At 41.2% G+C, this 25,907-nt stretch overlaps 2 protein-coding genes across 2 annotated transcripts; both read left to right on the top strand.

Annotated features, from left to right (window-relative positions):
- Nucleotides 1–1,016: 1,016 nt before the first annotated feature.
- galk1 (galactokinase 1) lies at nucleotides 1,017–10,847 on the top strand. The gene is made up of 8 exons (XM_088285311.1): nucleotides 1,017–1,280; nucleotides 1,358–1,580; nucleotides 3,855–3,974; nucleotides 4,662–4,797; nucleotides 5,615–5,796; nucleotides 7,547–7,697; nucleotides 7,844–8,006; nucleotides 10,349–10,847. Exons 1-8 carry the CDS (start codon nucleotides 1,116–1,118, stop codon nucleotides 10,421–10,423), a joined length of 1,215 nt encoding a protein of 404 aa, XP_088141437.1. The 5' UTR covers nucleotides 1,017–1,115; the 3' UTR covers nucleotides 10,424–10,847.
- Nucleotides 10,848–11,842: 995 nt separating this feature from the next.
- LOC148317108 (cerebellar degeneration-related protein 2-like) lies at nucleotides 11,843–24,835 on the top strand. Its single transcript, XM_088285117.1, has 6 exons — nucleotides 11,843–12,141; nucleotides 17,459–17,571; nucleotides 18,925–19,073; nucleotides 19,147–19,311; nucleotides 20,805–21,012; nucleotides 21,089–24,835. Exons 1-6 carry the CDS (start codon nucleotides 12,063–12,065, stop codon nucleotides 21,851–21,853), a joined length of 1,479 nt encoding a protein of 492 aa, XP_088141243.1. The 5' UTR covers nucleotides 11,843–12,062; the 3' UTR covers nucleotides 21,854–24,835.
- The last annotated feature ends 1,072 nt before the right edge of the window (nucleotides 24,836–25,907 follow it).

Genomic DNA, 25,907 nt, shown 5'->3' on the forward strand with positions numbered 1-25,907 from the left:
AGTGAGAGCTCACAGTGAGAGCTCACAGTGAGAGCTCACAGTGAGAGCTCACAGTGAGAGCTCACAGTGAGAGCTCACAGTGAGAGCTCACAGTGAGAGCTCACAGTGAGAGACAGCACCAGTCGTGAGTTTGATCCCAGCTCCGGCCGTCCTGTTTGCATGTTCTCCCCGTGCCTGCGTGGGTTTCCCCCGGGTACTCCGGTTTCCTCGCACATTCCAAAAACGTGCATGGCAGGATGATTGGACACTCTAAATTGCCCCTAGGTATGAGTGTGAGTGCGGATGGTTGTTCGTCTCTGTGTGCCCTGCAATTGGCTGGCAACCAGTTCAGGGTGTCCCCCGCCTACTGCCCAAAGATAGCTGCGATAGGCTCCAGCGCCCCCCGTGACCCTAGTGAGGAGAAGCGGTATAGATAATGGTTGGATATGGCAGGGGTGTCAAACTCATTGGACGGGACACATCGTAGTTATGGTTTCCCTCAGAGGGCTGTTATGACTATAAACCCATATAAACGTATGATCACCTTACGTTATCACATACACACAAAAAATTGATGGAAAGACAGTTTTGAAATCAGAAGCCAGTAAGTAATTGTTTGTGAAACAATTCTTTAATTTATTTTAAAAGGGGACGGCTGGTAACAAATAAATGTCAATATCTCAGAGCACAATGTTGTTAAAAGTGAAGAAAATGTGCTCAAAACTGTAAGGAGACGCACATGGTTTGCCCTTCGGGAGCCACATAAAAAGAGGTCGCGGCCAAGATTGGCCCCCTGGCCTTGGGTTTGACACTAATGCTATATGGGATAAAATACCATATTGATCCTGGAGTTTTTATATATTCTTTCAACCATTTCACTTTAAATGTATAATTAAAGTCTATACAATCCAAACAGTTCATATCCACCTTCAAAATTCGGCGCTGATAGCAGGGTCTTCTTTAAAGTTTCATAGAAAATTTTTCGCTTACACGTGGCCAGTGACGTCAGTTGCCTACAGCAAATCACGTTTCAATACGCGCGTCACAATATTATTGTACTTCCTGGATATCCTGGACTTACTTTGAAGTCTCTACATAATTTGTCCCCTCCCACTTCTAAAACTAACTTCAACTAGATGGCTACTCCGGTACCAAGTTTGGGTCAGCTTATTTCAGAGGCCACTTGTTTGTTCAAACAAATGTTTGGCGATGAGGCTCCTAAATTTGCAGCGTGTGCTCCCGGAAGAGTCAACCTGATCGGGGAGCACACGGACTACAACCAAGGCTACGTACTTCCAATGGTAAAAGATTTCGTAGCTACTACCTTAATGACAGGGACCGAAATTATTGTGTGACCAAAATTGCGTGTGTGGGCCAGGCATTACCCCTGGTCACTGTGGTGGTTGGAAGTGCTTCATCTGATTCAGAGGCTGTTATTGTCACTGCGAGCGAGCACGCCGATGAGCCAAAGAAGGTAAACTTGAAATTGCCAAAGAAGGGATTCCCATTTTCTGCCGAGCTGCCAAATGAGGGATTCGCACTGTCTCCAGGGTTACCACACTGGGCCAACTATGTTAGAGGCGTTATACATCACTACAGAGGTAAAATACACACACAAAAACCTATAGGGCCAATTCACGGAAAAATCTTTAACATTCTGGCCTCTCAATAGCACCACTCCTCGCTCTTCAAAACATTGAACGCGACCAGACCAGAAAGTTGTTCTCTCGCCGCTGTGCGTGTACTAAATGTGATCGGGCTGTCCATATATGATTTGTGACACCTGCACGATGTGAGTCGCGCATGCGCAAAGGTTCGACTATAGTGATCGCTAACTACGGCAACTTCACTAGGACAAAACATGTATTGTAATGATTTTTCTATGAGCCGTGCAACTAAACTCAGTAATCCATGCACCCATCCAATTGATTTACAGTGAAACCTCGGTTATCGCGGTTAATGGGGACCGAGACCACCCGCGAAAACTGAAAAGCCGCGAAGTAGCGGCGCACCTTCAAAAATGCTTAAAAAAAAAGTGCGAAGTAGCGGCGCACCTTCAAAAATGCTTAAAAAAAAAAACAAATAAAATAAAATAAAATATTATAATTCATGTTATAACAAAAAAAAAAATTATTATTAAAACTTATTTTTTTATTCCCCAGCCATTATTTTTGTATTTATTCAATTACTTCTTTTTGTATTTATTTAATTACTTCGACTTTTACCTGCTGGTACGCCGTCCGGTGTGCCCTGTGAAATGAAAGGTGGCATTCTTCATTTATTTATTTATTCATTTATTCATTCATAACTGACAGCCTCACGCTCCGCTCATGCCCGGGCAGAAGTTGTTCCTCTTCGGCTTAACTACCACGCACGCCGGCCGGTCTCCTCCGGAGCTCTCGCACGGTCCCGAACGGAGCGAAATGTCGCCCCGCTAGTGCCCGGGCGGAAGTTGTTCCTCTTCGGCTTAACTGCCACGCACGCCGGCCGGTCTCCTCCGGAGCTCTCGCACGGTCCCGAACGGAGCGAAATGTCGCCCCGCTAGTGCCCGGGCGGAAGTTGTTCCTCTTCGGCTTAACTGCCACGCACGCCGGCCGGTCTCCTCCGGAGCTCTCGCACGGTCCCGAACGGAGCGAAATGTCGCCCCGCTAGTGCCCGGGCGGAAGTTGTTCCTCTTCGGCTTAACTGCCACGCACGCCGGCCGGTCTCCTCCGGAGCTCTCGCACGATCCCGAACGGAGCGAAATGTCGCCCCGCTAGTGCCCGGGCGGAAGGTGTTCCTCTTCGGCTTAACGGACACGCACGCTGGCCGGAGCTCTGGTACGGTCCGAACCGCGCGAAACGTCGCCCCAAATCGTGCCCGGGGGAACGTGCTCTTCTTCGTCCACTCTCCTCTTCGCCCACGCTCTTCTTCGGCGCACGCCGGCCGTCTAACCGCTCCAGCGCCCCGTCGTGCCGCTCGGCGAAACTACAATGCCCCCGAATATTTTTTAGACCCGCGAAGCACTGAACCCGCGAAAGGTGAACCGCGAAGTAGCGAGGGTTCACTGTATATTTTAATCAATATCAAGCAGAATTAAACAAGACACTTCTCAATGAAACATGAAAAATACAAAACCGAGCAAAAATCTATATTTTGGTGCACATACAATTCCAAAATTAGACGTTTTAAGTTAATTTGCTCAAATATTTGTTCCGAAAATCATTGCAAGAGTAAATTTAAAAACCAAAAACGCACATTAAAGAGCATCAAGGAGCGTAAATCGAGTGCCGTTTGATGTATCATCTGCGGAAGTCCTGAAGTTCCTCGATGGTGCACAGGGTTCAAGCTTTTCTCAATTCCAAGAGCAACCGGGGCATTAAAAAAACACAGAAAGAACCTGTAGCTGCAAACTTTTAATTAGACTGGAATGGGTTGGGGGAGCGGACATTTTTTTTTAATAAGGCTGGAGGGTCGATGGCCTGCCTTTCATGAGTATTGTATTTTTTTATGCTGCCAAGGCCACAAAACAATATTCCCTTACATGTTTCCATCGCGGTGATAAGCTTTGTTGCCAAGATTCACCCCTCACAAAGCATCGCCCAGCCTGACTCATTCATTTTCCTTTTTGCTTTGCATTGACCATATATGGATGGATTTGGGCGTGGAGAGGGCTGTATCCGTGTTCAGGTTTCCAAGTACTGTGACTTGTCAAGGGGAAATGATTACCCCGGAGCATAATCACAGAGACAGAACTGGAAAAAAAATAGAGGAAAATAAAGTCGCAGTCATCACAGAAACCGAAAATGTTCAAAATACAGAAGGGATTGACACACTCATAATAGGCTCCACTTGTGTTCTTATGACAGAATCTTTGACCCTCTTCTTCTTTTTAGCTCACCCTCTCCCAGGTTTCAGTGCTGTTGTGGTCTCCAGTGTGACCCTGGGAGCAGGTCTCTCGAGCTCGGCCTCTTTGGAAGTGGCGTTTTACACATTTCTGCAGCAACTCAAGCCAGGTCAGAGGTCAACAGTCACACTATATTAACAAATATTAAGATGATGCTGTTTTTGTTCAGTGTTCTCAAAAGGTTTTTAAAATCAACACAGCACAATGCAACCTCATATAATCGCAAAGAACCAGTGGCGCAAAAAGTATGTATGTGGCATATGTGGCGCATAGGGGCGCCACGCTAAAAGGGGCGCCAAAGCGATGAGAGGAAAATCATTTTTGAGTGGCCGTTTTATGTATTAAACAGCTGTTTGTTCACGGGTATGGTTTGACCTAATCACTAATACTAATAGAGGCATGTCACTGATAGGCGCCCCTTCTGCTCCGTGACTGAGACCGGCATTTACAATGTCAAAATGTGCAAAAACTGTGATGTGTGTTGACAATCCTAAGGTGATGATAAGGTCCAATGTACAACCTTTTGATATGGATGGACTGAGACATATGTCGAGTGAAATTAATCCCCTTAAGAACATTTATAAAAATCAACTGCAAAGGAGTCTGATGGATTATTGACAAGTTAAAGTCATCTAAATACAGGACTAAGCTACATTTGTGAAGGATAATGGACAGGATTTGTGATAAATAATAAACAGTGCTGAGGAGGCCTTTGAACATACATGCAGAGGATTGTAGAATATGTCACAGGAACTTTTTTTTTTTTACTATTCAGTATGCTCTAATTTTTCATTAGATGATAGAGACAAAGTATCCAAAGCAATTGCATGTCAGCAGGCGGAGCACACTCATGCTGGTGTGCCTTGTGGCATCATGGATCAGCTTGTGTCAGTTCTTGGGATGGAAGGGCACGCGTTGCTTATTGACTGCAGGTATGGTACATTTCAGGCGCACTCTTCAAGCACAAACACCTCTAGATTTGATAAATTTTCACCTGCAAGATTAATATATGTTGATTGAACTGTAATAGAATGTTCTCACAAATTGCACAAGTGGACAAAATTATTGATGCCCCTCTGTTAAAGGAATTATCCAGCACAGATGGCCCATTTTTCACTTACAAGCTCAGTTTATATATTTTTTAATCAGCAAGCTAAAATTAGTTATCATTTTCTTTTTTTATCCATTAATTTTGGAGAAATTAGGAAATAAGTGACGACTTGAAAAAAAAGCCTACTTTCATGAAGAATATGGCCACGCCCCCCTCCGCTATTTTTGCCTCGCCAGGAGAACATTGGTTCAATGTGAGCGCGATTACTGTCTCGGTGTGCGTGTCAGTCACGACAACTGGGAACGGGTCTTTGCATCGCTCGAGGAAGCAAAAAATAAAGCTCAACAAAAAAAGCTTAACAAAATATGAGCCTTGTTTAGGTCTAAATTGCTAAAAGTAGCAAAAATCCAAATTCTTCTGGATGACCTACAATTACCACAGTGCAAAAAAAATCATTCTAAATTTACTCAAATTGATTTTTTTTAAGCAAAAAATATAAATAAATCTGCCAAGAGTGTAAGCACAATTTGCTTGGCTACAATTTTTAAAACTAGTCTATATATCTAGCCCCATTCAGATAGTAATAGGTCTTAAAACTAGAAAATAAATTGTCAAAAGATTAGCAGATGGACTATTGTACAACTTTGTGTATTACTACTCATGGTTAAAACACAATTGAGACCCATTGTCATTTGCAGGTCACTGGAGTCCTTTCCCGTCCCATTGACAATTCCAGGTCTTGCCTTTCTCATCACCAACTCCAATGTGAAACATTCTTTGGCAAATAGCGAGTATGCCTTGAGACGTGCACAGTGTGAGAAGGCTGCCTCCATCTTGGGGAAACCCAGTTTAAGAGACGTAACCATGAATGACCTGGAAGGTTTGAATAACAATTTGATTATCTTTTTCCAAACTATTCTTGTCAGCTCTTTATATAGTCAAGTCATCATCATTCTTTGTTCCGATCTTTTCTGCTTTCCTCATTCCTTATATACTTTTTTCTAGTGGTGGTGTATATGGGACTGTTAGGGTTCTTCCATGACAGATACTGCATATTTTAGGATTGATCCAATGGCAAGTAAATACAGGCGCAGTATCGAAAATACTAATACCCTGAGCTGGGCAGTTCATCCAGGGGGCGTAACAGTCCGGTCCGGAATGATGGCCATCTTCGGGGCTGGGGTGGCAAATTTGAAAAAAGTGTTCAATTAACAAAGGACGGAGGTTGATTTTAGTCCGGCCCACGAATCGGCCCTCAGGCGTGTGATGAACCAACTCGCAAAATGGGCAAACAACAAAAATTGCCTCAGAATGCATCAAAAGCATCACTACCAACTGTTTGTGTATGAAGAGACGTGAGACAGCAGTGTACGTTCAAGCGTGCCTGTATTTCCTTATTCTGATATCACATAACCCGCGCCACTCACCTGCTACTGGGGCATACCATTACAAGCGCAACAATACCTCAACCGTACATACTTACTTGCTTTGGGCACGTTGGAGAAGAAGAAGACAAATAATAAGAAGGAGACGAATAAGACCGTAATACGCCCTTAATAACGTAAGCGGATTTGAATACTAAATTAGCCTGCTAATGATGTTTAAACCTCTGCTGTTAGCATCTCTCGACTGGCGGCGTCACGCACGTACGTTTTTTTCGACAATTTTTATGAGTAAGGCCAAAGGGTCGAGACCGAAACCGTTCCGAGATAGCGGCCGGAAGGCGAGGGACTAAACGACAAAAAAGGGTCAAGTGCCCAGCTCTGGTCATACCAATACTTTACTCAATTCAACTTTTTTCATAGTGCTCTTAAAAGCAACCACCGTCGCATACAAAGTGTGTACACGGAGCAAAAATTAGACATACAACAGGAAACAACATAAAATCAGTGAACACAATAAAACACTAACACTATGCTGAGTCGCTTACTGACTCAAAAGCGGAAGAATAAAAATGTCTTTTAAGACAGTTTTTATAGCTGGGCAGAGACAGGCCTCGCTGAACATTAGGCGGGAGGTCATTTCAAACAGAGGGATTGCCAAATTGAAATATATTTCATATTACTAGTTAGTTGCAGGGCGGCACGGAGAATGACTGGTTGACCTTCCTTTGTGGAGTTTGCATGTTCTCCCCATGCCTGCGTGGATTTTCTGTGAGTACTCCGGTTTCCTCCCACATCCCAAAAACATGCATGAACATTCTAAATCAGGCGTGTCCAAACTTGGACCTCAAGAGCCACTGTCCTGTCTGTTTTCCATCTCAGCTATATCAATAGCATAAAACTGTGAGGACTGGCAGTGATTAAGTTAATACCATGCGAGCTACCAACCCACTTGGCGAGCTACTGGTTGATTGCAATCAACGTGATGGGTACCCCTGATCTACAATGTAGCATTTTCTCTATTGTAGTCCGTGTCAAATTGTTGTAAGGAACCAGCACCAAATGTGGCTTTTCTTCTCGTAGAAAGGCATCATGTGTACTATTTTTTTTATTTTTGTTTCTTTTAATTTTTTTTTACAGATAGGCTCCATCAGGAAGTTCAGTTTGGAAAGAACGAAAACTATCCCATATCACTTGTTCCTTCCCGGCACAGTAAGAAGCTAACATTGTCTTCCCACTTCATTTCAGAGTCAAGGGATCGACTGGATGAAGTTACCTATCGTAGAGCATCTCATGTTATTGGGGAGATTCACAGGACTGTTAAAGGTGCAGAATATTTGAAGAATGGTGCCTATCAAGACTTTGGCAAAGTCATGGTGGAAAGCCACAATTCGCTCAGGTACTGTGAAATAAACCTTGTTGCTGTCCCTGTAAAATGCTTACAAAATGTGTTCCCGGACCTCCGACTCGACATCCATTGCCTGAAATGATGTTCTTCAATAAAGAATAATTGTGATTACTTTATGGCTTTTTCCTTTTTGTCAGAGATTTATATGAAGTGAGCTGTAAGGACCTGGATGATCTGGTGTCTGCTGCCATGGAGGTGGAGGGCGTGTTTGGCAGCAGGATGACAGGAGGCGGATTTGGAGGTTGCACAATAACTTTGCTGAAGGCCGAGGTCATTGACACGACGATACTTCACATACAGGTAAATAATGCATATTTTGAACATGTCAAAAAATCAATTAAAAAAATCAAATTAAAATGGAAATAAGAACATAACAAACATACAGTGTATATACAAACACCTATGTATGTATCTCCTGCTAACAAACGTCTGAGTTAACTATTTTTATTCATAGCAGCCTGCAGGAAGGTTTGCAAACACATATAATTTTTAACTAGTTTTAAACAAGTTCATTGTTGGGCTCTCCTGGGCCACACTTTGTGTGAACCACCCACTTATAATTTCATCTGTACTTAAGGGTGAAATAGTGAAGCTTGCAGTCAACCTTTTTGGTAGCGCACGCACCGCTGGCTGGATCCATTTATTTCATGAGAGGTCTCTAGCTGCAGGCCAGACGGTCGTTGACGCCACCTCATGGTTTTGAACCCCAGAGAGTGAGGACAGACAGTTCTTTCAGCGGGCCGGTATGCACAAATACGGAGTACCAGCACTTCTCAGTTGTGGCCTCAAGCATAATGGGACTTTTCACGACATATTGGGACATCACATGAGCTTACAATAGCCTCTCTTTTTCTATTTCTGTCTTGCGCTTTGTGATAGTCATTCTCCTGTGCTTTTGCTACACTGTATTGAATTTCTGTAAATTACGGTAAATTTACTACAGGATCGTACCGTGTTTTTTTTTTTTTTTTATAGTCATAGACGTGGACTGGCTACTCTATTCGTCAATACAATTGACCAATACCCCGAACTGCTGGTCAATCGCGATCGACGCAGTGGACACATGCAATAATGCAGTAATTATGACATAATGTCAGTAAACTGTATGTATCTAATTATATTGTATGGTAAATATGAATTTTTAATCACCTATATACAGACATTATATTGCACTACCATAAAGAATGTCTGTAATTATAGTAGCATAAATTTAAAAAAAATAGAACTCATTCAAGTAAGGCTGTGGTTCAAAGTACATCCTAAAAAATGTTGTTTTTCAAGTGCCACCATGGTGACAATCGTCAAAATACAGTAACGTAATGGGCCTAAGTTTTCAGAAAAATGAGGCACAGGTTTCATTCCTAAAATGTAAACCTTATTACGGTATGCATATACAGTATGTTCCACCATTTGTTGTTGCACAGGGATGAATTGTTGGTCATCACTTTCAGAATTAGTAGGAAAGGCTTCTGAAGCTTTCCTCTGTAAATATTAAAGCTGTTGGTATAGAGGGGTAGTACTTCAAGCGCATGCGCAGAAGGTACTTTGCAGTTGCCGCCATGCCACCGTCGGCTTCCTGTGGTGTGTGTACTGCTGTCACCTTTCCGTCCTGATGTGCCGACGTCAAGGCAGACGCAACGGTCCGCCAAATTGGCCAACGTCGGATTGGTGTGTCGTGACCTTTAAGGGTTTGGTTCAACAGGGGGTGGATTTTTTTTCTATGTCATATCTATAAATTACAATGCATGGTAATATTTGTATAGCACAATCTTTGTTTAGATAGATAAAATTTCAAAACAAAACAAAATTAAGAAATCTCAAAACCTAGAAAAAATTATTCTTGTTTAAATCAGCATCAAAAGTAAAGTATGTCACATTAATGCGTCTCTGATTAGAATTTACCATTGAACAGTGAAGCGATACGGTGAACGACTGGTTAGCACATCCGCCTCACAATTTGGTGGTGTAGGGTTCGATTCCGGTTCCAGCCTTCCTGTGTGGAGTTTGCACGTTCTCCCCCACCCATATGGCTTTTCTCCGAGTGCTCCAGTTTCCTCCCACATTCCAAAGAGTAGGTTAATGGGACATTTTAAATTCACCCTAGGTGCGAGTGTGTGTGCGAGTGGTTGTCCGTCTGTTTGTTCAGGGTGTAACCCCGCCTACTGCCCAAAGACAGCTGGGATAGGCTCCAGCACGCCCGCGACCCTTGTGAGGAAAAGCAGCTCAGGATGGATTTTGAGCAGTGTCATTGTAGAACACACTATTCTGAGTCTTGAAAAATCTGTCAAAATTCTCTTGAATTGCCAGCACTCAGCGTGCTGTGATTAGTAGAATTTTCAGGCATTAAATGTGTCAAATACAAAACAAATATGATAATCTAACTGGCTTGGTCAAAATGAACCTTTCAAAGGTTGCGGTGTGAAAGGAAATTAGCCCCAGCGTGTAACCACCATACATCCATGTTTTCTATCTGGAGATAGTCTCTTAATGGAGATTTATTTCATGAGCACAGCTGAATCTCTATGTTTATGTGAAATTGTAATACAGTACCTCACTGCTTTGAGATGCTCATCATGTGTTCTGTTGTGTGTATGTGTGTTTGCGTGTGTGTACGTGTATGCATGCCCTTTCTGTTCCTCTAGGAGCGATACAGTGGAACGCCAACTTTCTATGTTGCAACTCCTTCAGAGGGTGCCCGTGCTCTCCAGGTGTCCTGAATTCTGCCAATGCATAGAAACACCTTTTAATTTACTTCTAATGCGTCCTTTTTTTGTTCCATCAATCTATCCCATTAAAACTCAGTGGAGCTTTTCATGCCACTGTATTTTAAATAGCAATGTGACAACTAGCTGTAATTTTTATGGAATTATTCTAAAAGATATGATTTCATCAGTAAAGCTAATACCATAGCTGAATTTGTGTATTTCTTGTTCAAATATATGCGCGAGTAGGGACGATGAGTCATAGTGTCTTTCATGCCTTGGGCGACTGCACGCAATAATTGATGCAGGCAGTTATTGGTGGGTGCCCTCACATCAGAGACATTGCCATTTGTCTATAGATCACCAATATGCATGTTCTATCTCACTTGCTCTGCGCATGCTGACGTTCAAAAGTCTAATAAACAGTGTTGTACCAAAATATGAATGAGGAAGATTTGTGGGGAAAAAATGCTCATTTGATGATTAAAAATGTGAAATTAGGTGTAAACAGGATAAGCCCAATAGGAAAGATTCTGCTATAAGGCTATCACACCGTTGGCTAATATGTCAACCATTTTCCAAAATGGCCACCTGAAATTTCAAATTTCTAAATATGTGAACATTTACCTGATGGTAGTCTATACAATGTTGACAAAGGTGTAGTAAGCTAAGTGCCTTTAAGGACACTAGATCCCACAGAACCATGTATTATGTTGCCTCAGAGACAAATGTGATTCCTCTTGCGTGTAGGGGTGACATATGGCCATTACCACACCTAATACAGAGTATTTTGATCTTTTATTCCAGCCATAGATCAATATAGTTCCATGCAATGCCGAGTTGTAAACAGCACCATTTGTTTTATTGGGACGTGTGTAAAAAGGAAGGCAGGCCACCAGGCACCTCATCGGGACTCCAGGATCGGTCAACAGGGCAGAAAATTGTCTGCTTGGTGCTCCAGACGAACCAGGTGGCCATAAAAGACGGCCAGGCATATAAAAAGCTACTTGGTCCCAGGCCCATCTTTACCAATGGGCTTGCCTGGACTAGCCAGGGCACATAATGGACCTATCAGAACCCCCCTCAAAAAAAAAAAAAAAATCTAAATTTGTTGATTTTTTTTTACCAATCATTTTACATTCTTGGCATGAGTTGCCCAACCCACAGGTGTGCGAGAGGGCTTGACAGAACAAAAATACATAAATTGAGCTTGTTATTGAAAATGGGCCATCTTGGGTCTTTTTTCCTTTAACGTCAATGAATTTTCTTTAATTCAACGGCATCGATGTCCCCTAAATGCTTTTATTTTGAAATTGACTCTCGCACAACGTTCTTAGCGCCTTACCGTAATTCATCATATAAACTGATTTTTATAAAACTAAGCGAAGCATGATTCCAATTTTAAGTGGCGTTACCGCAATGACAGGAAGTGCTCCTCTTGCAACAACCCTGCCACGTCTCTGCAGCAGCAGACGGGATGGGCGGTGGGGGGCGAGAGGAAGACAGAGAGAGGGAGTGACGGAGGAAATAGCGAGGAGAGGAAGAAAATAGGAACCTCAACACCGTGCAATGCCAGGCAGCTCCGGCTTGATGTCTTGAAGCAGCTAGGAGGATCTCGTCGAAGTCCTCATTGTTTGGATCGTGCTCTTCATCCATGCTAAGCTCAGGCACAATGGACGAATTCGTTACCGAGGAAGAAGAGCCTTGGTACGACCAGCGGGACTTGGAGCAGGGTAAGATCCTCCTTCTTGTCCGCAGCATCCCAACAGGAAGCCGGCCGGTGGCATCTCTCCCTGGCACCCGCATTATAAAGACTCCATCTCATGCGCACGACTGGAATGGAATTTTAGAAATGGGATCTTTCTTGGCAAATTTAAAAAAAAATTGTCGACTTGAGTCTTAAACATGTCTTGATGGCAGGTAGAGTGTGTGTGTTTCTCTTTATCCACACAACAAAGCACCGAACGTCTGCCAAGTAGAGCATTTGCTGACCTGGAAGTGGTCAGTCTTATTATATTGTGTTATTTTTTTATATATAGAGTTAGATCAAATTAACTAAACAAAAAACTACTCATGGTCTCGTAACCAGTGAAGTGATTGCATTTTGCTTAATTGTGAACCTGTTTAGCCGATTGGTCAGGGTTGTAAAGTATAATGCATGTTTTCCATGCAAATGCATCCACTATTCTGGAAAGAGGCGCACAATATTTGCTCTGGTTTTTTGGGGGGAGGGTGTGCATTTTTCGTATTTAAAAATGCACCCAAAATAAAAAATAAAAAAATGTTTTGTATGACTGCTCTTGAAGGCTAGGCCAGGCAGCTTTATTTATATATGATACAATACAAATAAATTTATATAGCACATTTCACAATACCACATTTCATTCCAACCTCGTGCTACACATATTTAAAATACAACATTTAAAGGCAAATAATTTAAGGCGCGTAAAAAAAAAAGTACAATGAACTTTATTTGGTGTACTTAATAATGATACTAGTACTACTGTTGGAGTCGAGTCACCGTGGAAATGAGAAGTAGTTAGTAAATTAAAAAGCCAAACCTTCTCCAATGCGTGTTCGTTTTTTTGTGCTCAAGAAGAAAAGGGTCAAATAAAGACTCAACAACTGATTAGATATTTAGTTTCTTCAATTTCTGGAGTTCAGGAAATAGTACAAAGACAGATATCTGGGCAGCTTTTTCTTAATCTCACGAGAAAACTGCACTCGGGCGAGCACAGTCGAAAAATGCAGCAATTTCAGCCCAGCTTCAGTTTTTATAGGAGTTTTTTATGTCAAGGGTAATGTAGGTTGAATCGGTCGTCCTCGCTCCCTCCCACGGCACGGGTCCACGTCCAAGGGAAGGTTTTCCCCAGGTTAGTCATCGTCTGGATAGTTGATGATGGTCGATTCCCATCTGGTCCCGTAGACTGGCACGCCAAGGCTGGCCTTCTCCGGCGGGCCGTCCCTCCGCTGGCATTCTTCTGTAATCTTGTCGGTGTGCATGTGTGTGTGTGTGCAAGTGTATGTGTGTGTATGTGCTTGTGCTTGTGTATGTGCACGTGTATGTGCAGGTGTATGTATATGTCTGTGTGTGTGTATGCGTATGTGCATGTGCTCCGATCTCCAATTGTTATGTCTTTCGGAATGTGTTTTTCTTTTGATAGCGTCTGTGTGAGTCCTCCAGTGCCCAATTTGGTATGTTTGCATCCCTACAGCCAATGTGGAGGATGTGCTTCGTCATATTTGTCCATGAAGTGCTGTGAGTGTGAGTGCAGGTCATGGAAATGCTACATGTGCAAGTTTCTCTTACTACTGAAGATTTCAATAACGTTCACTCATTTAAACTAAGTAATATAAATTTAGCATATGAGAATAATCTAATAAATCAGTAAACATCAGGCCTACAATCCCAGTCATTCTTGTGACCCGTGCTTCTAGTTTCATTTGATAAATGCTTCTTGTTTCATCAATGTTTAAAATATTCAGTAAATATGAACCTGCTAACATTAATTATCGACATTCTGTCCCGCATGTGTTTAAAATAATGCCAGTAATCGTAATAGAATCCTTCACTACTACTACTAAGAATAATAATAATAACGTGGACTCCTGCTCGCCATGACAACTAGTCAACCCATTTTTACTCAATGTTTTCAGATGCAATGATTCATTTTTTGCACAGATTTTCCTCTAGCTTACCAGGTCTTCATAATTATGAACATAGTATAACAATTATATTTAGAAATATTTTTAATGTTTGGATTCAGCAACAGGTGTATTTTTTTTTTTATCAAACGCCATAGCTATAAATTACAGTGCATGACGTGGAAGCTTTCATAGGTCACACTTTAAAACAAATTAAAAAAAAAGAAAATATCTGAAAAAACAGATGTGCTACAAAAATACATTGGACTCATGAAGCCATCTCTGATTCAAATTTGCTGTTGAACATTGAGAATGTGTCATGCTGTGATGCTGAACTCCACTTACCTAATTTGTAGTCTCTCTTTAATGCTCAGTCACTGTGCCAAGTCATCAGAATAATATATTCCTGAAGGTGAACTAGTGCTGATGCAGAGACTGTGCAATAGGCTCATGCACTGCACAAAAATGACTTTATCAGCAGATGCCAAAAATCCTCACATTGGATAGAATGGCTGTGTCCTATGAGAGTCTTGGTGATGGAATCAAGCCATTGGCAGTTATGTCAAGCGTATGAAATGAAGACAAAAGACTATAGGAAATGAATTATGACTATTTTCATATAAATTGTAAATTATAGATCTGTGCATTCAATAATGTTTGGGCATCAGAGAAGGCGTTGAAGGCCCTGCCTGCATGCCACTGTGATATATTTGTAGTTATTTAGTGCTATTCAAGAGTATAATGGCTCAGCTTTCCAATGTCACACAACCCAAACTCAGAAAACTGGTCAGCCGTGATTGGTCGTTACCTAAGCCCTGAGCAACTGTGATGTCATTTTCAGTCGACAGAAAAGTTGCAACATGGACGCTACCTGACGTGGATTTTGCTGCTTAATTCATATTCCATCCATCTATTATTTGAACTGCTTATCCTCACAAGGGTTGTGCAACAGATCAATATAATATCAATCAGAATGTCGTTTTTTGACTAGTGGGGTCGTGTAGCGCACATTATTTAAAAGGAACACTTTTTACTTGACTTCCCCTTTAAATATTGTTACTCTAAGTTCTTTTGGGAATTTTGGAAATCTACCTTTGTTTTTTCTGTGTTGCATCTGAATGTCGTCAACTGTTCTGTTTGTAATTGTGGCTTTGCTCACGTGAAGCACATTTAGTTGCCCTCTGTATGAAATATTCTCTATAAAAAAGCTGCCTTACCTTGTCAAATGCTAAAGTATGACCAAAACCACTTATCAGTTGTTGTTGTGAAGTGCGGAGAGGTCTGTTTCAAATTTAGTTGGAGAGTGAAACTTGGTAAAGGTGCTTGCTGATCAGTATTTCATCCCGATTAACCCGCGCCTCGATCATCAGATTTAATCTTTTTTCAACTTTCTCGAATAGATCCATGTTTTTTGCTAGGTGGATAATGTTTGTAATCTGAATCCACTGGTTCCTTTTTACATAGTGTCTCTCCAAGAAAGCATTAAAGCGTCTAATAGTTTGATTCTCTCAAGTAGCCAAATGAGCAAATAATACCTAACTGAATTAAAAGCTTTTGTGTGAATTTCTCAGCTGTCAAACTTGGAATGGTGTGAGCTCGTGGAATTCCTGATGTTGTCGTGGCTCATGTTACAGCTCTTAAAACAGGAAAACAACAAAGTGTTAGACTTGTCATCAGCATGCATCTTTGTTTGGGCCTATTGTGTTGTTTTTTTTTTTCCAAGAATCTCCTCTGGCTGCATTTCAGGAAGCAAATGCTTGGCTATTGTACGAGCTGAGAATGGACTTTGGTTTAAATCAAATGAGAGGCCTCCCAGGTTCTTTCAGTGCTTTAAGTGCTAACATTGAGCAAGCACGGATTAGGGCCGATATACAGAATTACTCGTCACCTATCGCACAAAATGAATGTGTGTCTTGTTATGCACATTCCAGTCCCTTGGGTGTGTGCCAAAGTAATAGTGTCTTTGGAAGTAATCAACATGGAATGGAAACATTCGTTATGTGCCGTATTATTTTTATTGAGATATTCAATCACGGGAATTAGCAAAAACATGCAGGAAATGAATACTTTAAGCATGATGCAATAATGTGTGACGTTTTGAGCTGCATTGGCTTACGCTCCAGGCTTGTCTGGAGCAAACACACGTGTGTGCGTGTGTGTGTGTGCGCGTGTGGCAATCGATTGTAATGTTTTCTAACGCTATTATGAGTATTGATTTGTCTTCTATCTCTTTGGCCTTTTCTCTAGTCACTTATGCTTAAAGCTGTTTGCCTCCCTGGCGGCTAAAAAGGAATTACAAATGGGGAGATGCTAAAAGTGCTTTGTTTGTTTGGTTTAGACCTTATTTGGTTGACTTGGTCTTGGTTCTAGAAAATGTGAAGCAGCTTTTTATTTTTCATTTTGTGTATTTAAAAAATAAATAAAAGCAAATGTCGAGAAATAATCAGATTTTAAACCTGTCAAAGTAGTCCTGAATTTATATGTGAATTCTGTCAAATGTTGATTTGCTGCTATGCTACGAAAATAAATTAATTTAAGTCTGTAATATTGATTAAAACAAAACCGCAGTCGCGAAAATGCTCTTTTTCGGGCTGTGTTGGGATAAGCAGAACATAAGTGCAGTCTCATGTGGTAGTTTGAAAGACCTCTCGGTGAGATCAGAGTCGCCACATCATTGCCTTTCAGATTATGACCTGACTTTGTACTTTTTAATGGGTTGTATACAAATAGACTGGAATGTCTACCCACCCTTCTAATGTGAAATTCAACAAGCCAAGCTGCCCATTGATGAAAATGTGAGTGAGTCATAATTCACAATAATCACAACCACACCTAACACCGACATGCTTGGCAAAGCCATTTTCACACAGATTAGCGTTAGCTTAAAGCATTAGCTTCTGATAAGTGGTGAAGTTGTCGAGAATGTGGTGGCGTGTGTTTGTGTTTTGAGGGGTCTTTCACAGGTGCTACCATTGGTCATAGTCACTAAATCTATACTTCTCATTGTGCCAGTAGTATGGAGCTCAAATGGGGTGATTTCAGCAATGTAATAAACACAATGTGAAAAGTGTGCTATAATCTTTGGGGTAGTTTCATCAAACCAAAATACACCCATTTAAATTATGAAAAAAACAATGCATGCTGTCAACGACAGCTGCAGTTCATCAAAATTTAGCTGCCGCAGTGTTTTTTCTCTCCCTGGGAGTTTAATGCCTTCAGTTTTTTTTAACCTAACCCTTTTTGTCACTTTCATATCCCATCTTTTTTCACGACCTGAATTTCTCATCTTTCTATTAATACGCCATCATCTCATGCTTCATCTCGCTTGTCCTCTCTCACCTTCTGTGCCCTTTCTGGGTGCATGCATTATTTATTCAACATCTTCTTAATCTTTTCCATTTATAGACCTCCACCTGGCTGCAGAGCTGGGAAAGACCTTGCTGGAAAGGAACAAGGAACTGGAGGATTCGCTGCAGCAGATGTACATTACCAATGAAGAGCAAGTGCACGAAATTGAGGTAGGAGAGTGTGGTATTATTGAGTGCTTTCCTCTCAACTGACTTAGTTTATATTTATTAGATTATTGTTTTATTTATTGATATTAGATTTAATTGTCTTTAGTTCACAAGTTAAACTGATGAATGCAAAAATTGGGGAACAAAAGGCGCTACCAAACATGTAGGGAAAAAAAAACTATGATGAAATATGAAACGCTAACAAAATCACCACAAAAAGAACGGAAATGCCATGATGGCGCTTCACAGAGAAGATGTCAAAGCTTTTAGGAACCGGGATAAAAAATGTAAATGGTGTAAAAACTGCAGCAAAGGCAGAATGCAAACAGCATCCAACATCATCATCATCTTTTTCTCCTTGTGATTTTTTTGCGGATGGCAAAATACGTAATGGTGCATTTCCGAGTGTGGACCAGAATATTTAACACTTACATGTACTAAATAAATAAAATCCGGCATCTTGCAGTGCTTAGGACTAGGACCTGATTGACAATAGCTCCCAGGTGCATGCCTCTGTGCTCACTTTGCCCCCTAAGGGAAACAAGAAAAACAGGTAAAAGCCAGCTGGGAACAACAAACATAACACAAATCAGATACATAACATACTGCGAGAACAACCCTCCTCCACATGTTACTTTATAGTTAATACGGGGCAGTGATTTAATTTAATGCATTGATGACTTTACTGCAGACGGGACTGGGCATTTATTTGAGAGCAGTCTTTTTTTTTGTGTATGGGTAGCGCTAGACTTGCCGCTGCCTGCTCAAAGAATTTTTATGCATGTGGGATAGAATTCAGTTCAGCCACAAGTTGCATAGAAAAATTATTGATGGATGGATAGTCCATAGACAAAGTCAGTTTTATTTTTATGGCATCGTTTTACATCACAAAATATCGCTTATTAAGTGCAGCGGAGTAAGTATTTGCCATTTTGGTTACACTTCTGGAAGGAAAATAGAGTCCAGAAGAAGCCTGTTTCAAGTGGGTAGAAAGAGAGTCAGGTTAATGACATTCACTGTCAGGGATATTCAACGTTGGGGTGAAATTTATGGATGAACCTAAAATGTATTATAACTTCTACAGGTGAACTTAGTTTAACCTCCCCTAAACCTTGCAATACATTATATATGTCTAATTGTTAAATGTTTTAGTGCTTTTTTCACAACTCGAGCAAGGAGATAAATGGCAAATTAGACAACATTAATTGATCCATGAACCTATACATATACCAATAATGCCCATCATCACAGGGCCAGGAATCTGACACGCACAAAAAAATCCCCAATGAATATACGTTAATAACTTTAACTGTTCTGTACTTTAATCAACTGTTGATGAACGTGTTTATTGTACAGTACCTGTCAAAACAGCTGGAAGTCCTTCGAGACATGAATGAACAGCATGCCAAAGTGTACGAGCAACTGGATGGTACTGCAAGAGAGCTTGAACACACCAACCAAACACTCGTGATTGACAGCAAGGCCTCACAGCAAAAGATAGAGAGGTATAATCTTCGCACTGCTCAAACGTTTCGCGGTTCTACTTTAAAATCAATTTAATCTTGTCTTTTGGATCAGGTTAACGGGGACAATTGAGACGTTGCAGAATCAGGTGGAGTCCCTTTCAGGTCAGGTGGAACAGTTGCGCTCTGTGGAACAGCTCAGAGTCAAAAGGGAGAAGAGGGAACGACGCAAGACTATCCACTCCTTCCCTTGTTTGAGGGAACTTTGCACAGCACCCAGGTATGGAGAGCTCGCTGCTGTCTGGTGAGCAATGACAAAGGAGTTAAACAAAAATAGACAAGTTTAAACAGGGGTGGGCAAAAATTAAAGAAGATAGGATATTGTACAATTTATTCCTGACAACACAAAAATGCTAATGTCCCTACTATACATCCACTCCCCATTCGAGCGGACATTTTTCTTGCCAGTATAATATGAGCAAAGATCCAAGATACTGTATACTGGTTGATAAAAGGAGTATTTTTGTGAGTTTTTTTTTTTAGAATAGCCTTTTGGGCTACTCATGGTCCTTGGGGGCTAACGAGCACCCGCTGGCACCAGGCATAATCTTTAAGGACAATGCACATTAATATATCAACAAAAAGTCATCCGCATAAGTAGGCTGCATTTAGTTGGCTAAATGTCTCTCGTCATCCTTCCTCCTCTGTGTGTGGTGTATGTAACTGCTTACCCCTTCCTTCTCTGCTCAGATGGGAAGGAGGAAAAAAAAAAACGATACATCTCTGCAAAGCCAATCATATTGCAGTGCAACATGCCCTGCTTAGAAGTCCTGGATTACCAGTGACGGGCAGTTTTCGCATTTATTATACCTTGACTTTTTATAACCCTGGTAAACCACCAAACCGACTCACGGGCATATATTCTTTATCCTCAGCGAAGAATACCTAATAATACTGCTGTACTGAGAAGCCAAGAGAGGAACTGAGACTTTAGTACAGTACAATATATTCCGTCTGTCAGTCTTATACTGTCCCCAAGTGGTCATGACTCACACGCCACGTTCTAAGCAACACAATGAGAATGTTTCAGATTTTATCCATCCATTATCTAAGCCGCTTATCCTCATGAGGGATGCGTGGGTGCTGGACCCTATCCCAGCTGTCTTCAGGCAGTAGGCAGGGTACACCCTGGACTGGTTCCCTATTGCAGGGCACAGATAGACGAACAACCATATGCGCTCCCACTCACACATAGAGCCAATTTAGAGTTTCCAATCAACCTACCACGCATGTTTTTGGAATGTGAGAGGAAACCGGTGTACCCGAAGAAAACCCACACAGGCACGGGGAGAACATGCAAACTCCACACAGGAAGGCGGGAGCTGGAATCGAACCCTGCACCTGTGCACTGTGATGCCATCTTGCTAACCAGTCGCCCCACCGCGCCGCCCCCTTCTGATTCCAGTGTATTTAATTATGCCATTACTGGGTGTTTTTCCCAAGTATAGAGTGCAAGTTTTCATTAAAAACACATTACATCTTTATTTTGTGGGGGAGCTGGAGTGGATTAATAGCATTCCCATTAATTTCAACGTGGAATGATTATCCTCACTGTTCCATAACAGTATCTCCCTAAAAATCGGCACATGAAATATTTACTTGTTTAATTTCACACTTGATAGGTAGAAAGCCACTCCAAAGACTCAATTGTTTCTATGCAAGCAATTCTCCCTAATATCTCGCCTTCATGGCTTGTTTTTATAATTGTGTCAGGTACGAGGATGAGTTTGTGGTGGGCAGGGCTGAAAGTTTTACTTTGGAGCCTAAGCGTCAGCCATTCGAGGAGGAGAACAAGCATCTGAGAGAGGCGGTGTCAGCTCTGCGAGCGGCTATGCGGACAGAGCGGGGCCGCCGAGAGGGTGTCGAGAAGGAATGTAACCTGCTCCTTGCAGACTTCTCACGCCTGCAAACACGTGTGCAGGTGAGTGTTGTGCTATTTGTTTGATGTTACCACAAGCCACGATCTTAATTATGTTATTTTGCAATTTCTATCCAAGGATGCAGAGAGTTGCCAGGCAAGGGTGTGGGAGTTGGAAGTGGAGCTGCAGGAGTTGCAGCAGCTTCGCCGCACCCGAACTTTCCTTCTTGGAAACGAGGATGACGGCGTAGCCCTGACCCAGACTGTCCTCAATAGCACCCCGGAGACCGATACCTTCCTAGAGGGAGAAGTTGCCGATACAGGAGGTGGTGTTCGGGAGGAGGCGGAGGGGGGCAAAGGTGTGGACGGGGAGGCTCTGCCTGAGTCAAACCCCGTGAGGAAAAGCTGTAGCGACACGGCACTCAACGCCATAGTCGCCCGGGATGCATCCGGCCGCAGGAGAGGAAGCTATGCACTTCACGCCAACAGCGTGAGGAAGAGAGGGATGTCCATCCTCAGGGAGGTGGATGAGCAGTACCACGCATTACTGGAAAAATATGAGGAGCTCTTGGGAAAATGCAGGCGCCACGAGGAAAGCCTTTGCCATGCGGGCGTCCAGACGTCCCGACCGGTTTCCCGAGACCCTTCCATGAAAGACTGTGCTATGGGCCACGCCCCTGCACCTCCACCCACCCCTACCCAGTCCCCCTCCACCCCAGAAGCCATCGAGATGATCGGCAAGCAAGTGGAGGCGGTGGATAAACGTCTGGGGCAGAACGCTCCAGAGTACAAGGCTCTCTTCAAGGAGATATTCTCTCGGATCCAGAAGACCAAGATGGATATTAAAGCTTCCAAATCTACAAAGTCCAGCAAATCTAGCAAATCAGGCAAATCTAGTAAATAGTGACGTGTCTAGCTATAGAGGACGGTTGTAGTACAGTATCAGTGTTTAGTGCTTCTGCGCTGTGAAACATACACGAACCACCAACTGTAGTACACTGTCATACTCATCCATGCATTATCTAAATCGCTTGTCCTCATTCGGCTTGCAGGTGATGGAGCCTATCCCAGCTTGCTTTCAGGTCAGACCCTGGATAGAATGCCACTCAATCGCAGGGCACATACAAACCAACAACAAATCAAACTCACATTAGCACCTATAGACAATTTATAGTCATCCATCAAAGGGGAAGTCAAATAAAAAAAATCTTTACAGTAAGATGTTCTATACGCCTTCACTAGTCTAAGCACAGTATTGTGATTAATATTGCGTTTGTGGAATATGAATTAAGACGAAACATCCATCTGTTTTTAATCCATCTCAGGGGGCTGCCATTTTGCCTTATCCAGTGCCAAAGGACCAAGGTTATTTCAGGAATAGTGTTTGAGTACTCAAGGTAGAAAAGTAAAACGCATAACAAAAAAACTATAACTAAAACTAAAATTGACAAACTAAATGTTTTTGAAAAAAGTACAAACATAAAAAATAACAAAGCCTCCCTTAGAACTAATTAAAACTAACGAAATAAAAATTCCAAAGCTATCATAACCCTGCTAAGGATTCAGCTGGCGAATGTCACATGACCTAACCCAGAAAACAAGTGAGCTGGGTATTTGAGCCCTTAGGCAAGGTGATGTAATTTTCTATCAACAGCAAGTGTCGTTACAAATCAAAACGGCCGTCACCTGAGATGGATAAAAAAAAATGGGTGGATTTTTCTGCGTCATTCATATTTCCACATGCACAATATTATTTCGAATACTCGCGTTTGAACGAATGGGGGTCCTTAGAACATATTGTCAAGACCATTTTTGACGTCCCTTCCCCTTTACGATAACGTGCATGCGCTTAGAGAAAACCCATGCACGGTGTGAAAAATATGCGAACTCCACACAGGAAGGGCGCCGAAATTAGAAACCAGAACCTCAGAACTTTGAGGTTAGTCCAATAGTCCACCATGCCTGATGTCAGGACTCATTACAAACAGATTTCTATTTAAATATGATGACAAAATATGAATATGCGCAGTGCAGTATATATTATCTATAAGGAAAAAAACCTAGAATCACACTTTAGTCTTACAATGAGAATACCAACAAGTAGAGTGAAAACTGCCACCAAGGCGGAACAGTCCTACTTTGAATCTAATAGTGACACACTTTGTTATTGTTAGCAGATGACTGAAATGATACAATGACGGAGACGCATCAGAATTGGAATCGGACAATAGGACGATTTGCATTCTGTTCCCATAGTCACTCAAGTGGCAAAACAGGGGTAATCCTCTCTCTGCATTTAATCCGAATTTGCACGGAAAAATGAACGTGTCTTGCTCGTGCGTAACTCTGCAAAAGTTGTGTGTAATCCTTCCACGAACAAAACAACAATGGCGATTCAAACAATACTTCTCAACCAAAATTGAGTGTCCTAAATTTTTTTTTGCATAATCATGCCAACTAATGAATCTAAAACATCCCTGGCGAAGTTTAAATTATGAAACGGGAATAAACTGTATTGAACAAACATGCACATTCGCTTTTACTACTCTACTATATGATGCTGTCTTTATTGGATTACGGACAGTACAGGGGGACCTCGTTTTACTTAATTTCTTAATTTGTCTGTCATTCACCTACATTAATGACGTAGTACAGTTATGACAGTGAGTATTTGTTTGGAAGCCACTTCATAAGAAATAAAACAATCAAATGAACTGAGCATGCCTTCTGGTGTCGTGTGACGACGTATCCTTACGCCGCGCGCTGTTCATAACCTCAAAATGTCCACACAAACCGAGGCTCCCCCATATTCCATAGTACACTAGAACATGAATGCTCACCACTATATACTATAACTGACGTGAATACACTTGGAAATATTAGTCATATGTTAAACCATGTTGTATTTGAAACAATGAAATCTATTAATATTTCTGGAAAAAATTACTTCAAGTTGAGCCTACGGTGCTAGTTTTCACATTCCTTTTTTTTTAAAGGTATGAATAAGCTTTTTTGTTCTCAATTATGGCGTCATACCTTGCTTACCTTCAGTAGGAGTTGGATGTGAATAATGTGACACGATCAGAATGCTTAAAGTGTGTGACGTTCTTGCTGTTGACCCCATACGTACTGCGCAGGTTGGTAGTGGTAATGTGACTTTTGGATTGTCCCATCAGGGTTCCCACACATAGTCACTCACATTAAGAATAATCTTTTGACATTATTTCATTCCATCAACCTATGTAATAATAAGCATGTTGAAGCCAGGGCTTTGTCTATCACTTTCAGCCTACCTGACTAACTAACCTTAAAAAAACTTTTTACGTTATTAAATGCCTTTTTGGAGCTCATGATTGCCTATGTATATTATAAAGCTTTACTATAATGAATGTTTTTACCATGTTGAACACAAAACCAAGCTTCAAAACATGCTCAGGCACATTTGACACCCACAATATGAAGTTGTGAAGGACAGTTTTTTTTTTTCCTTAATTCTGGTGATAAAATCAGGGATTATGAAAATCCCCCAGTAAATAAAACGGGATAACTGTGATGTATCAAGTGCATTTAAAGCAAACTGTTAACCCTGTTACAATTCATCTAAGCGAAATATCAATGCCTAATTGCCAGCTTTTTTCTGTGTTTCTGTTTCATCTTTTGCAATTTGGAATCGTCTCGTGCCTCTTTGTGTGCTTGTGGGAGTGGAGGTGTACCTCTGTTTTTATTTGAACTACTACAATGTCATACCATATATAAATTGCTTTATATTTACTACCCATTTCATTATGTGTTGTATTGTTATTATTGATACTCATTGTAGATTCATCTTGTCAACTTAATACCACTGTCTCAACAAAGAACTATGATAATAAAGCCTTACACTGCATTAATTGTTAAGTTGCTGGAATTGGTATTTGCATGTTTTAAGAAGAAAAAAAACATGTCATACATAACCATCCTTTTATCAAGGGGGTCACTTTTGACCTCATTTGTGATTGACATCATTTTCTTTGTGTTTTGTAAGTCAAATGACCTTTATCCAGCAATTGGGTACACTAAAATAACTGTAAATTAAATAATTATCTATTTCAGTCCGTCCTGCACTGTCCTGTCCTGTGTACATTGTTGTTGTATGTGCTGGATTTTTTTAGGTCAGTTTAAGATGTATGAACACAAAAGTAAAACACCCTTATGGTTATTCAGGTAGTCAACACAAACAACAATGATACATAAATTTGGGTTAAAAAAATCTTTATTATTTTCTAGAGGTTTAAACAGCTACGGGATCAAACTAACCTAAAGCAATAGTTACAAGTCTGCAAAAAAAATAGGTGATGTTATTTTAGTTAATCCAGTAGTATTAAATTAGTCTATTTTAAATTATCACCAGAAAAAAAAACTTCATTTTCGATTTTTCAATTAAATTTGTCCATTTTAAATCAATTTTCACCAGAAAAAAAACGTTTCTATTCATTCAAGGATGAAAACGTTAGGAAACTCAAAAAATGAATGTTATTAAAATAATAAAATACATGAAATCGATCATTTGAAAAATATATTAATAAATTGAAAAAATAATTTTGGCAATTCAATACACATCTTTAAAATGTCATTCCACTGTTTGGGAGGAAAAAATTGTACTCAATTGAAACGAATTAGGTCCACGTTTCGAAGTTGACGTGGACGCTCAGAGACCTCATTTAGCATTCGGCATTAGCACATGTCCTTGCACATGTTTCTTCATTTTTTTAATCGTTTTGCAAAGCCGTATGATTCGGCTTCAATCTGACCACTGGACAAACCACGCCAAGATGTTTTCTCGATGCGAGTTGTGTTATGCAAGCCGCTCAAATATATTTGGTTAATGAATGCGACGTAAATTCGCCCTGCGCACTGGTATAGTTCACCCATTCATATTCTCAACCACATAACTATCAGTCTCCTGGTTGCGTGGGCCG

This window comes from Idiotropiscis lumnitzeri, chromosome 20 (genome assembly GCF_059441095.1).
Source record: "Idiotropiscis lumnitzeri isolate Australia: NSW breed Sydney's pygmy pipehorse chromosome 20, RoL_Ilum_1.0, whole genome shotgun sequence".
Classification (NCBI taxonomy): domain Eukaryota; kingdom Metazoa; phylum Chordata; class Actinopteri; order Syngnathiformes; family Syngnathidae; genus Idiotropiscis; species Idiotropiscis lumnitzeri.